The sequence below is a fragment of the Pholcus phalangioides genome, unplaced genomic scaffold, assembly GCF_987345545.1.
Source record: "Pholcus phalangioides strain wild (caught in Gottingen) unplaced genomic scaffold, Ppha-v1.0 ptg000003l_1, whole genome shotgun sequence".
In the NCBI taxonomy this organism is placed as follows: Eukaryota; Metazoa; Arthropoda; class Arachnida; order Araneae; family Pholcidae; genus Pholcus; species Pholcus phalangioides.
The window spans coordinates 48,599,789-48,613,020 of NW_028301596.1; the positions used below are offsets into that span (position 1 = coordinate 48,599,789).

Sequence of the window (13,232 nt, forward strand, 5' to 3'; positions counted from 1 at the left end):
GATGAAAATTCAGAATATACTAAAAAAACCGATTCCAGATATGGTGGAAATTTAGAATTTATGAAAGTAGTACTGTAATTCCAGAATTTTGTTTCTTGACGAAATTCAGAATTTATGAAATTATTGTTACGGCAGATGCGGGGCTGTGTGACCGCACATCCCGGAGGGCGGCTCTGCTTGAAATTCACACTCGACAAATCGAAGAATAAGTAAGGCACCAACCAAATTTCCTGGGAGCCCCAAAGATATTTCTTCCAAGAGTATTTCCAAAAACAAAAGGGACAAATTAATTTCTTCAGGCTTTTCTGTGGGGGCCCTTTCTTCCATGTTGATGGAAACATTTACATGAACTCTGAAAACTGCGTTTTTTCGTCAGATTGCATGCAATTCAGTCATCACACATGGAAAAATTTTAGGCGTCAACTATGATCTTATTTAACCGCCATAGCGAATAAGATTTGTCAAGCCCCGAGATGTAGATCCTAAAAATTGCATCAAAATTTTCTTGTGAAAGTAAATTTTATTTGAAAAAAAAAAATCACACCAAAATTTAAATGAAATTTCAATAACTTTTATTTCTTTACAACGCAAGGGGGGGAGGGAAAAAAAGACGCACATACATACATTATTTCTTATTTTTGCCATACAAGTTGTACATTAAAAAAAACAAAAAAAAAACGCGACCAAATATTGGCCATAACATAATTCCAACGACTCAAAAAATAATAATCACTCTTCCGACTCATTATTATTCCTTTACAACACACATAATTCTCATTATTATTACATCAAATCCTCATGGAAACTAAAAAAGACGAAAACATTAGGTCTCCAGATACATTTATACAAGAAAAGAAAGAAAAAAAAAACACAAAAGCCACAAAATCATATCTTAAAAAAAAAAAACGGAAAAATGCCCTACCTATGGTAAAACACACGATATGCAAATATAATGATAATTGATAATAATAATAATAATAATTAAAAAAAGTACATTGCTTATCACAGACTAGCGAGAATATGAGATATATATATATATATATATAGAGAGAAGACCGTGTGTTAAAAATTTTTTTTGCATTTTTTTTTTTACACCCACACACACACTAAACATGTGTAAAATTGATTTTTAAACATCTATTTCAACAATTTTCCCTCCAAAAAAAAAAATATTAATTATTGTTATAACAATGCAATTTCCTTTTCTCTTAAAACACACAGAAACAAAAATAATAAGCATCAAAAATTGGGGAAAAAAGATCGAAATTTTCCCCCGAAAAACCGGAAAAAAAAAAAAACGGGACAAAAAACGTTTTTTCTCTCTCTACACACAATAAATTACAATAGTGCTCGCGTTTTACATTATGTATATAATGAATATATTTATATATTTAAATCCCCTCCTCTGCTTTTAATGAACGAGAAGGCCGCGTGCTCTCAACACTATTTATATATATGTATACTATATTACAATATCTATATATATATAATATATATATATAGGCGTTTTACACATCATCGTGGACAAACATCTTCGGAAAAAGATAAAAAAAAAAGGAGAAAAAAAAAAATGTTTCACCACATGGATTTTCTCGAAAGTTCTATTCTTGTCTGTTGTATCACATGGTTGTTGTTGTTGCAGCAACTTAAAAAATTATGACGAAGAGAGGGGTTTGTTGCATTACATTTTCGAGTCCTTCATTACATTCGATCACATCACGTGAAAGGCCTCTGAGCTACTGGTGCTGAAAAAAGAAGAGAAGAATAACTTTAAGAGAATATTCTCCGGAGGAATTTGTATAGTATAAATAAGTTGAGAATGTTTCTTACGAGTTCTTGATGGGAATATTCTCCTGTTAGGGGCCGTTCAAGTATTGCGTCAGCAAATTTTTAGCCATTTTTGACCCCTCCCCCCGTCAGCAGAATTGCCTGCCCCCTCTGAATCCTAACTCATATTTTCATAAAGGGTGGTTGCTGACGTAAGCATTATCCAAACACCCCCCCTCCCCTCATCAAAGGTCAGCAAATCGGAAACCCCTCACCCCCATCGATGATGACGTAATACATGAACGGCCCCTTATTTGTAATATAGTTATATATAAAATATCATTGCGAATCAAGGAAACAGTTATTTTCCGGATGTTATGCTGAGGTGAACTCGGGAAGAAAAGTCATCACGTCTCCGCCGGGACTCGAACACAGGCCCTCTTGCATACCGGGCACACAAGCATGCTACCATCTACACCACTGGAGACATGATCCTGCCTTCCTTATTTCACGCCCTGTGGCGTGAGGCGCTGTAGTAGAGGCATTAGTAGCCTCTCATAACTTCAGGAAATGGCCCCCGGGTGGGACGGTTTAAAGCGAGATATGTGGTTTTTTTCTCAGCCCGAGATATCAAGGAAACTTTCCGAGTTCACCTCAGCATAACATCCGGAAAATAACTGTTTCCTTGATATCTCGGGCTGAGGAAAAAAGCCACCTATGTCACTCTAATCCTTGAGAATATTCTCCAGTTGTGTAGAAGTCCTTCCAGAGGGTATTCTAAAGAAAATATAAACTAAAGAGCCAAAAAAACTGGTGCACGCATGCGTATGCGAATAAAGAGATATGGAACCAATCAGAGTACGGCGCTGCGGTCGGCAACGCCTATATAACACAACAAGTGTCTGGCAAAGTTGTTAGATCGGTTACTGCTGCTACAATGGCAGGTTATCGAGATTTATGTGAGTTTGAACGTGGCGTTATAGTCGGCGCACGAGAGATGGGACATAGCATCTCCGAGGTAGCGATGAAATTTGGATTTTCACATACGACCATTTCACGAGTGTACCGTGAATATCGGGAATCCGGTAAAAAATTAAATCTACGACATCGCTGCGGCCGGAAAAAGATCATGCAAGAACGGGACTGACGAGAATCATTAAACGTGACAGACGTGCAACCCTTCCGCAAATTGCTGCAGATTTCAATGCTGGGCTCATCAACAAAGCTTTGCGCCTCGCCTGGGCCCGACAACACCGACATTGGACTGTTGAGGACTGGAAACACGTTGCCTGGTCTGACGAGTCTCGGTTCCAATTGCTTCGAGCTGATGGACGCGTACGGGTATGGAGACAACCTCATGAATCCATGAACCCTACATGTCAACAGGGGACTGCTCAAGCTGGTGGAGGCTCTGTGATGGTATGGGGCGTGTGCAGTTGGCGTGATATGGGACCCCCTGATACGTCTAGATACGACTCTGACAGGTGACACGTACGTAAGCATCCTGTCTGATCACCTGCACCCATTCATGTCCATTGTGCATTCCGACGGACTTGGACAATTTCAGCAGGACAATGCGACACCCCACACGCCCAGAATCGCTACAAAGTGGCTCCAGGAACACTCTTCTGACTTTAGACACTTCCGCTGGCCACCTAAATCCCCAGACATGAACATTATTGAACATATCTGGGATGCCTTGCAACGTGCTGTTCAGAAGAGATCTCCACCCCCTCTTACTTCTACGGATTCATGGTGTCAATTACCTCCAGCACTACTTCAGACATTAGTCGAGTCCATGCCACGTCGTGTTGCGGCACTTCTGCGGAGTCGCGGGAGCCCTACACGATATTAGGCAGGTATACCAGTTTTTTTTTTGGCTCTTCAGTGTATGTAATAACATCTCATATATACCAAGCAGGACTGGGATTTTATAAACCGTAGGCTACTTTAAAAGTTCATCAGGGCTGGGCAAGTGCCCGAAATGGGCGAAAAACCGACGGGCAACAATGGTTTCTCGGCCTCAGCAATGACTTGGGTGCGAATTCAACGACTTGAAAAATCTGTAGTTTATCACGTGATGGCACATTCATCAAAGAAAACATGTCCAACAAATAAAAGGGGAAAAACTTGGACGCTTTTTTGAAATTTCAATGGATGACCATAAATAAGTCCCGTTTTTCCCGGACGCATTTTTCGCAGGCCCGATTTTTTTTTCAGCTATAATTGGCCACTTCACTTGCTTTTGGTATCATATTTGGCTACAACTACCGATTTTTCCTACTTGAAATCGTGATTCCCCGTATTTTCCCCGAGAAAACGGGGTGAGCCTGAAATTGCAAGTACTGAGAAGCAGTATTTACTTTAGGGATATTTTCCATTCAAACAAAGCTTAATTTGAAGACTTCTAGGGAGATACAAAAAATCGGAAGAATTAGATTCCGACATTAGTTAGCTATCATGGCTAATTAGGCTGAAAAAACCGGAAGCATTGGCAGCTATGCAATGACTTTCGGAATGTATACTTAGGTTACCGTAGTTCCCTAACAATGCGTATCAGACATGTACAATCTTTACAATGGTGTGCCAATTCTTTAATGCTGCCAGTATTATGCACGATAAATCAAGCCTTTGTAATGGTTTTTGTCACTTTTTCAATTCTCTCAATAATTAAGAAAACTCGGGCAGCGCAGGGCATTACAGCTAGTTATCTATATATACATAAAATTGATTTTGTGTGTTCTCCATACAAATTTACAATTTTAGATCGATCGGCGTCGCAAATTTAGCATATATATACCAAACGGGACCCGACTTGAGAACGATAAGCCACTTTATAAGTTTGTCAGACCTGGGTGAATGGGCGAAAAACTGTCGGGCAACAATGATTTCTCAGTCTCAACAATAACTTTGTTTGTTTATTTTGGTTACCGCGGTTTCCAGCAATGCGTTTCAGACCTATATGATGGTTTGCAATTTCTTTAATGCTGCCAGTATTGTGTATAATACTTATATGCCCCTATAATGGTTTTTATCACTTTTTCAATCCTCCCAGCAATTAAAGAAAACCCGGGCAGCGCCAGGTATTATAGCTAGTAATAAATAACTTGAGAATAATGCCGATTATTTTCGAGAAGAATATTCTCTAGTAATTAGTAGTCCTTAGAGAGAATATTCTCTGTTCCCATCAAGAATTGTAGCCCACAATATTAAAGTTTGAAAGCAAGAAAATGTAAATGAAACTACTATGGCTGAATATTGCACAACTTTTAAAGAGATGAGTGATACAGAATTTAAGTGTATGTACATTGCAGAAAACAACAGTTCTGTATCTTCCTAGAATGAAGGTAACTGATGAAGGAAGCTATTCTTACATAATCACTTTTGGTTCAATTTTTTAAAAGAAAAATGAATATTCCGATTATTCTACAATTTCTACATCCAGGAGAATATTCTCAGAATGTTCTCGTTCTCCGAGATAATATTCTCACATCTCTGCGTTATTTAAACGAATAATTCTTATAGTTATATTCTTGAAGATATACACTAGATCAGTCTCCAAAGTGGGCGATGAAATGGTCCGGGGGGGGGGGGGGCGATAGAAGCTACGGGTACAACATAGGATCCCAAACTCATGGGAAACTACGCACCAGATTAATAAATGGAGATAAGAATCAAATCTGATCTAAACTGAGTCTAATCCAACAAGGTTATGTGATATTTCCCCAACCTCATCGTAACTATGAAAGTTGGACGATTTAAAATGCAATGGCAGATATAATTTGCCCACCGGAAAAGAATAACAAAAGAATTTGTGGACCAGAAAAATATAAATACAGCGAAACTTCGCTACATTACTCGATATAACGATAAATCCCTCTACAACGATATTTTTTCAAATGTTGTTTTAATCGCCAATAGTTCTGACGTTAAACTCCTCTCGATACAACGACATCCTTTACTACGATGAATTTTCCCCTCTATAACGATATTTATTTTAACATTTCGCTCGAAATATCCTTCAATATATTTTTAAACTCGTCACATATTTTAGCTCTTTCAAGGAAGTCGATATTTCTCGCAGCTCCTTATATAACGTTCAACAATAGCTTTGACTCCCCACCCACTGCAGTCGGGCTTCTACCGTTTTAGAAAACGAAATATCTCGGGGTGACAGAAATAAAGCAGATCAAGTCTCACGAGATATCTCGGGATTGTATTGTCGCTGCAAAAGGTTATAATATAAATAAAAGGTTCTTATTTTTATTAATGACCTTTGCCGCTGCTATTCATAATTGCTTATTATTTGCTGATGATTTTAAAATTTTTGACTTTATTGTAAATTTTGAATCTTGTTCTATTGTTCAAGATAAATTAACCCACATTTACCACTGGTGTATCGAAAATCATCTACACTTGAATATTAACAAATGCTTTGTTATTTATGTCTTACACCCGTAGGAAAAATCCTATCACATACTCTTATTATATTGGAACTGATATTTTACAGAGAAGATATTCTGCTACTGACTTGGCTGTAATTTACACGTCTGATTTTTCCTTTAGTGACCATATTAACGATATTTGTAGTAATTCGTATCGCAAACTCGGTTGCCTTAAAAGAATAACTAAAGATTTCACCAATTTGGATATAATGATTGTTCTTTTCAATTCTATAATACGATCTAAACTTGATTGAATATGCATCTGTTGTCTGGAATCCTCATTACAATAATGCTATTGATGATATTGAAGTTATACAAAACTCATTTATGCGATATTTGTATTTTAAGAAATTTAGAGCATATGACATTACAATTTCGACAACTTTTCTCCGACAAATTTTCTTAATTACCAGTCTCCAAAAGAGAAGAAATTTCATTCTTTTGAAATTTTTCTGGCGGTTACTTAATGGTAATACCGATTGTTCTTTTCTTTTATCAAAAATTGAATTCTTGGTCACACGGTACAACACAAGGTCAAATAAATTATTCTATGCAGCTCGCTTTAGGACATTGATTGGTCTGTCTTGTGCTATTAACAGATTTTGTATTTTGTATAATAGTTTACCCGATGAATTTGATATATTGGCGACACCTATTGGTAAATTCAAAGAACTTCTTCTCTCCGATTGATCAGCGATTTTTTTTTTTTTTTTTGATATTTAAATGGTGATTTCTTGTATTTGACTGTTAAATATTTAGTTTTTCTTTGTTTATTCATTTTTTCAATCGTCTCGTGTGTTTTTATTTATTTTCATTTTTAATTGATCCGGTGATTTTATACACACCTTTATTTTACTTATGTGGTATTGACTAGTGTTTGTTTTTATTTTATATGTTTCCTAGCTGTGTATTGCATTCTATTCTGTTTGATTTTATTATATTTACAATGTTTCGGTCATACCTTGCTGTAATTGGATTGTTTTCTGTAGCGTGGTATTAAATAAATAAATAACGTATGATGTCTGCTTAACCTAAAAACGGTTAGTCTGTGCGGTGACAGCAAACAAATTATTTTTAATTCTTCTCTTCAGCCAAAAAGGGTCGTAAAATGCCAAGAAGAAAGATAGAATGAATGAATTTTAAATGTAAGAAAGCTCGGGAGGGAGGGGAGGAACGCCGTTCCTACAGGAATTGTACTCCTGTGAAAAGCTTGCAAAAGTCGTCAATCTGGACATTTTTGACCAAATTGTCTCTTAAGAGTCGCTTTGGAGAGGTCGGAAGAACAGTGGCAACACTAGTAATTCACCACCGCCTGGAACGAGCAGAAGCGGTAAAGACGAGGCTGTTGCGTTCCATAGACCAGATGAAAAGAAAGAAATTTACACTGTAAAGTTTGGATAAAAATCCGTAGAAATATTTTGGGCTAGAGTTTTTGGGGCCACCCATATTTCGAAGGCTAGAAAAGAATGGCCTTGGAAACGGTCATAGGTGAGAAGGCATGCGCCCCCCCCCCTCCTTCCACTTTACCGGCCTTGTTTTGCCCAGTGTTCTCAGCCTGGGGCCCTGAGGTCCTTGGGATATTCTAGACGGGGTCACGGGAGAAAAATCAAGAAAATCAGGGCACATTTAAAATCCAGGCCAGACACATTTTACATTCAAATTGACTCAAACGGAGGCGTCCCGCGTGAAGCTCGGGGACTCACGGCACTCTCCCGGTTGCCCATACGTATTCACGGCCTTGATACTTGAGGTACGTCAACGAGCGAAGGGCAAGGGGATCCGATATCAAGTGGAAACATGAAAAATATTGAACATGAGGGAAAATGCATATTTACCTCCGTAAGGGTCGTAGATCGGATAGCCAACTCCTACGTGGGTGTGATGATGAGTGTGTAGGTGTCGCTGCGTCGGTGGCGACCTCGACGAGTCCCTGTTATTGGCGGCTTCCACTTTCGACACTGTCGTGGTAGTCTCTGAGGAGGACACTTTGCAGTTGACCGTGCTCGACGAGGTCGACGGCGTCGTCGACGACACCGGCGTTGAGGTAGGAGTCGGAGACATCAGGGCGTGCTCCTGGAGTTCGTGTATTTTGTGGGTGGTGTAGTGCTGAGACACCTGGTGAAGGAGGTCCAGGGCCTTCGGCGGCCCCGGCGGATGCAGTCCCTTGCCGACTAGCGGGTCCGACGGCTGCGCATGCGCGGGGATCTCGCCGGCCCCGGGCGAGACGTACCTCAGCTGGGGGTGCATGTAAGGTGAACTGCCGTACGACGGCGCGGACATTATCATGGGGTTCAGTCCACCCCTGTACACGGCGTGCGCCGGCTCGAAAGGCATGTGGGGGAAGTGCGGCGGAGGGGGCTGGAAATAAGAGGGATGGAGGTAGGCGTAGGCGTTCGTCGGCGGCGGTGGAGGGCCCGTAGTCTCCATTGTAGGCTTCTGGCCTTCCGGTTCCGGCTTCGATTCGGTCTTGATCTTCTCCGTCTTGATCTTGTCTTCGCGGCTAGAGCCGCCGTCCGACCGGTCCGAGCTCTTGGCGGACATGACGTCCTTCCTTGCGGACGAGCTCTCCCTGCTGCTCGAACCGGCGTACTCCTTCTGCGAACTCACGGACGCCGATTCCCTGATGCTGCCCTTGGGACTAGAAGAGTTGTGAGGGTGAGACGACGAAAACTTGGAGGAGTGTTCTGACTTGGCGGGTGACATGACGGCCCCCGAGCGCCCGCTTTCGTAAAGTCCGGGTTTCACGTGGCCGGACACCTGGCCCATCACGTCATCCTTGTGCGACGACGACGACGACTTCAGGGCCGAGGATGACGCGGCAAGCGAATGCGTGGAGAACTGGTGAGCCTGGATAGTCTGGTGATGGTGCGTGTGGTGATGGTACCCCGGCTCCATCTTCTGCTGCTGCTGCTCGATAATCCTCTCCTGCATCATGTAGTACCGTCGCATGTCCTCGCGGTGGCGCTCAAACATCATCGCCATCTCGAACTGGTTTATCTTGCTCTTGTCCTCCATCTGCGACTTGAGATCAACGCTCTCCTTGAGCATCTGGTGGTTCTCGGCCTGTTGCTTGTCCTTGAGCATGGACGCCGCCACGTTATCGGAGTTGCGGCCCTGGGTCGGCAACGAGGGTGGACGACCACCGGCGTCTTGCTGATCTCTCGGGTCGTGGTCTTTGGACGACAACTGCACGGACGAATGCTGCTGCATCTTGCTCATGTGCTGCTGCTGGTCTCCGTAGGCGCCGCTTCCGCCCATCTTGTCGCCGAGGCTCATCCTGTCCTTGTGTTGCTGCTGCTGGTCCCGGCGATCGTCCTTCATCATGCTCGACGAAGAATGGTGGATCTTATTCTGCTGGTGGTGTGAGGAATGGTGATGACTGGAGTGGTGAGAAGACTGCTGCTGCTGGTGACTGTGTTGCAACTGTTGTAGTTGCTGCTGCTGGTGATGATGCTGTTGTTGCTGCTGTTGTTGTTGTTGTTGCTGCTGCTGTTCCTTGTAGAGCCTGTGCTGGTCTTCGATGTACTGTTTGTATTGCTGCTTGTAATGTGGATCTGACTCCAGGAGATGCATGTGCTGATATCCCTGTTCCACGGCGTACGGGTATCCCTGCACGTACCCGTACGGATATTGATAGGGTTGCTGCATCTGGTAGTCCTGCAAGGACGGGTTCGATGCCGCCGGGGATGCAATTACGGTCGGTGTGCCGTTCTCTCTGAGCGGTTTCTTGTCGATGGGCTCGCTTTCGGCCACGGAAGGACCCCTTTCACCGCGCAGGTCACTAGCCGAGTTGCTGCTGGAGCCCCAGGGCCTTTGGCTTTCTTTTATCCTCTCCTGTTCGAGCTTCTTCTGGTCTTGCTTTTCTATGACCGACGCCTGGCCACCCGGAGCGGACGAAGAGCCCTGGGGTGAGACTGACGGCAGGAGGAACGGAGGCTGGTTGTAGAAGGGATACATCCCGTAGGCGCCGATATTCGTGGCGGGGGACTGCGCCGGGTCTGGTGTCGACTTGCCGACCTTGTCCTCTTTCTCCTTGACGGAGGTCACCTCCGACTCGAGAACCGGAGCAGTGTCGTTCGCATCCGAGATATCGGAGTAAGCCGGACTTTGGATGTTTTCGTTCATGTTGTCATCGGCCATGCTTAGGTCCAACGACCCGGGTGGTGGAGCTTTTTGGCCGTCCAGAGAAGACATCGAGGCATGGTTGCTGCCGGGAATGACACCAGGGGGCAGTCCACTAGCTGACATCGCTTCCAGGCTTGGATAAGGGCTCACGTCCACCGAATCGCACTCGTCCATTTTCACGGAAGACATCGGGGACGTGCCAGGTTTCCTGTCCTTGTCTTTGCTGCTCTTTTTCTTGTGTTTGCTTTTCTCTTTCTTCAGGCTCTCCAGGGCTGGGTTCACGGTCGTGGGCTCGCCGAGTATAGTCGGCTTCGGTTGAATGGGTTTCAGGGACGACGTCATGAGGGCATGGTTGCCAGCAGCCTGTCCGGAAAGAGACGACGGGATATTCGAAGACAAGGCGATCAACTGCGGAGTCGGGGCAGGCACGATCGGTCTGATGGCGGGGGTGGCCACAGGGGATTTCGGCTTGTACTTGTCCTGTTGCCTGCTGTCCATCTGCAGCTTCGATTTCGACTTGTCCGAGACGACCGCTCCCATTACGGCGGAAGGACTCGAGGCCGGGGAAACGATGCCGCTAGGCACGCTCGACACGACGGGAACGTAGGAAGCAGGCGTGCTACTGACTGGGGCCATGTTTGGCCTGGGAGATGGCAAACCCGCGGCGGCAGAACTATGGCAGGACATCGAGACGGTCGTCGTCGGTACGGTTGAGGTGGCAGCGATGCCGCTGCTGACTCCGGCCGCCACGATACCCTGATTGAACATGACGTGTGACGTTGGAATGCTGACGGTGACCGCCGTAGACGACGCGAAGTTAGAATTGGCGGCGTCCGAAGACACCGAGGAAGTATGAATCACAGAGTTATTGATCGCCATCGCCGAAACGGCGGGGCTATGAACGATTTCAGAGGACGAGGACACGCACGAGGATATACTTTGCAACACTGATGATGACGATGGCGAAGAGGAGGACGGCGCCATTTTCGCACCGTCCGAGGAAGAAGCCGCTTGTACTATGACTGGAAGCTCTTGAGAAGCTGCAGCGTTTGAAGATGAAGTCGTCGTCGTCGTGGTAGGCGTCGTCGTCCTGGAACCGACGCATGACTTTGTGGTGGTGCTGGTCGTCGTCGTCTGAACAGTCCTGGAATCGCTCACCGCCACTGAAGCCAGAGTGGTGAGGTCTTGGGTCAGACTGCTGCTGAAGGCGTCGCCACTTTCTTCGGCGGGAAGACTGGACGCACTCGACGAGCTGCCCTCGGCCACGGCGCCCGCGAGCGCCGGCAACCTGGCCGCGGTGCCAGGGTGAGGGGAGACCGAATTCGCGAACGACATGGCAGGACTAGGTGGCACACTTATGTTCTCCTGAGCGCTCTCTTCATTGTCCGAACTGTTCGTGACGTCCTTGCTGTCCTCCGTGGCAGTGTCGTCCATCTTGTTGCCGTCTGAGGACCCGCTATGCGCGTGCTGCTGGTGGTAGCGCAGTCCGTTGATATGCTTGTACTTCTTGCTGCAGTTTGGTTCGGGGCATTCGATCAACACTGGAGAGGACGGCTGGGGGAATTCACACGAGTTCGAGTTGGATGAACCCCCGGAGGGGGTCGGGGTACCGCGGGACTGGATCCTGCTCCGCTTGGGGGTCTTTCCGCTGCTGCTGTTGCTGCTGCTGCCGCCACTGTTGTTGCCGCTGCTGTCGGCCGACGACTGCTGCTGCGAGATCTCGAGGTCGGCCGGCCGCCCTTTTCTCTTGCTGCTGGAACCCGAGCCCTCGTTCTTGGCGGGGCTGCTGGGCACCGTGAAGTTGTTGCTGTTGATCGTCGTCCTCCTGCCCTTACCGTTGCGCAACTTGCTCTGGACACAGTTCCTGGCGTCGAAGGCATTGACGTCCCCGCAGTTGTTGCCGCTGTTGGCTGCGGCACCTCTGCCCCTCTTACCACGACCTTTGGTGGTCTTCGCGTCAACGTCACTCGTCGGAGATTCACAGAACCTGGGCGGGGCCCAGTCGTGCTTCGTACAGTCCAACAGCGTGCCGACATACGTCTTTCCCCGCCATGTGACGTTTACGACAAGTACACCTGAAACACAAAAACAAAGGCATTCAGAGAACGTGACACGTTTCAAGTGGCAATTCACGATGATTCTCTTTGTTGGCAAATGACGTTATTACCTCCTTCGGTCTCCTGCCAAACTATTCCCTCCAGCATGACGCTCGTTCCAGGTTCGCATGGGCCCAAACAATCAGGTTCCGTTATTGTGCCCACGGACGTACACGTACTCGTATCTTTCATCTCTGGAGGAATCGGTGATCCGACCGCTGCTTCGGCCTGCAACAAATTGTACGGCATTTAAATATTATGACCTCTCACAACTGAAGAACAAGCAAAAAAAGTAATTCAGTGGCGTAAGGAAGAGATCATCAAAAGTCAGCAAATCCGGAACCCCCCCCCCTGATGCTGACGTAATACTTGAATGACCCCACAGATATAATTAATGTATCTTTCGCAGAAATATCTAGGCGCCAGAAGAAAATTTTTAGGTGCCAAAAATTTTTTTACACGGACAAAAAGGTCTAAATTAACGTTTCTTTTGACTTTCCAGGGCATAGTGAGCCCCTTTTCATGCTGATGTTGGTACATATGCTGCTATAAATTACATATATTTGTGCTGCTCAGTCTGCAGTTTAGTAACTACACAAAGAAAATTTTAGACACCAATACCAATTTTTTAGTTGCCATGGCGACCTGGCATCTGGAATTCGTCCAGTCCTGCACTTTATGCATGTAAGAGTGAAAAAGAACAAGTAGGTCTGGGGGGGGGGGGGGGGCGATAGAAGTTACGGATTTAAGTATTTGCTCTTGCTGGTACGCCGTCTTGGTCCATATCAGTTTTTCTCGC

At 45.2% G+C, this 13,232-nt stretch overlaps 1 protein-coding gene across 1 annotated transcript in view; it reads right to left on the reverse strand.

Annotated features, from left to right (window-relative positions):
* Nucleotides 1-555: 555 nt before the first annotated feature.
* Nucleotides 556-13,232, reverse strand: part of LOC149088750 (uncharacterized) — a 94,331-nt gene continuing 81,654 nt past the window's right edge. Inside the window, exons 3-5 of the mRNA XM_089249718.1 lie at nucleotides 12,505-12,661; nucleotides 8,048-12,412; nucleotides 556-1,745 (exon numbers count right to left, since the gene is read on the reverse strand). Of these exons, the coding sequence (XP_089105844.1) occupies nucleotides 1,717-1,745; nucleotides 8,048-12,412; nucleotides 12,505-12,661 (4,551 nt within the window). The 3' untranslated portion in view covers nucleotides 556-1,716. The remainder of the gene's footprint in view (nucleotides 1,746-8,047; nucleotides 12,413-12,504; nucleotides 12,662-13,232) is intronic.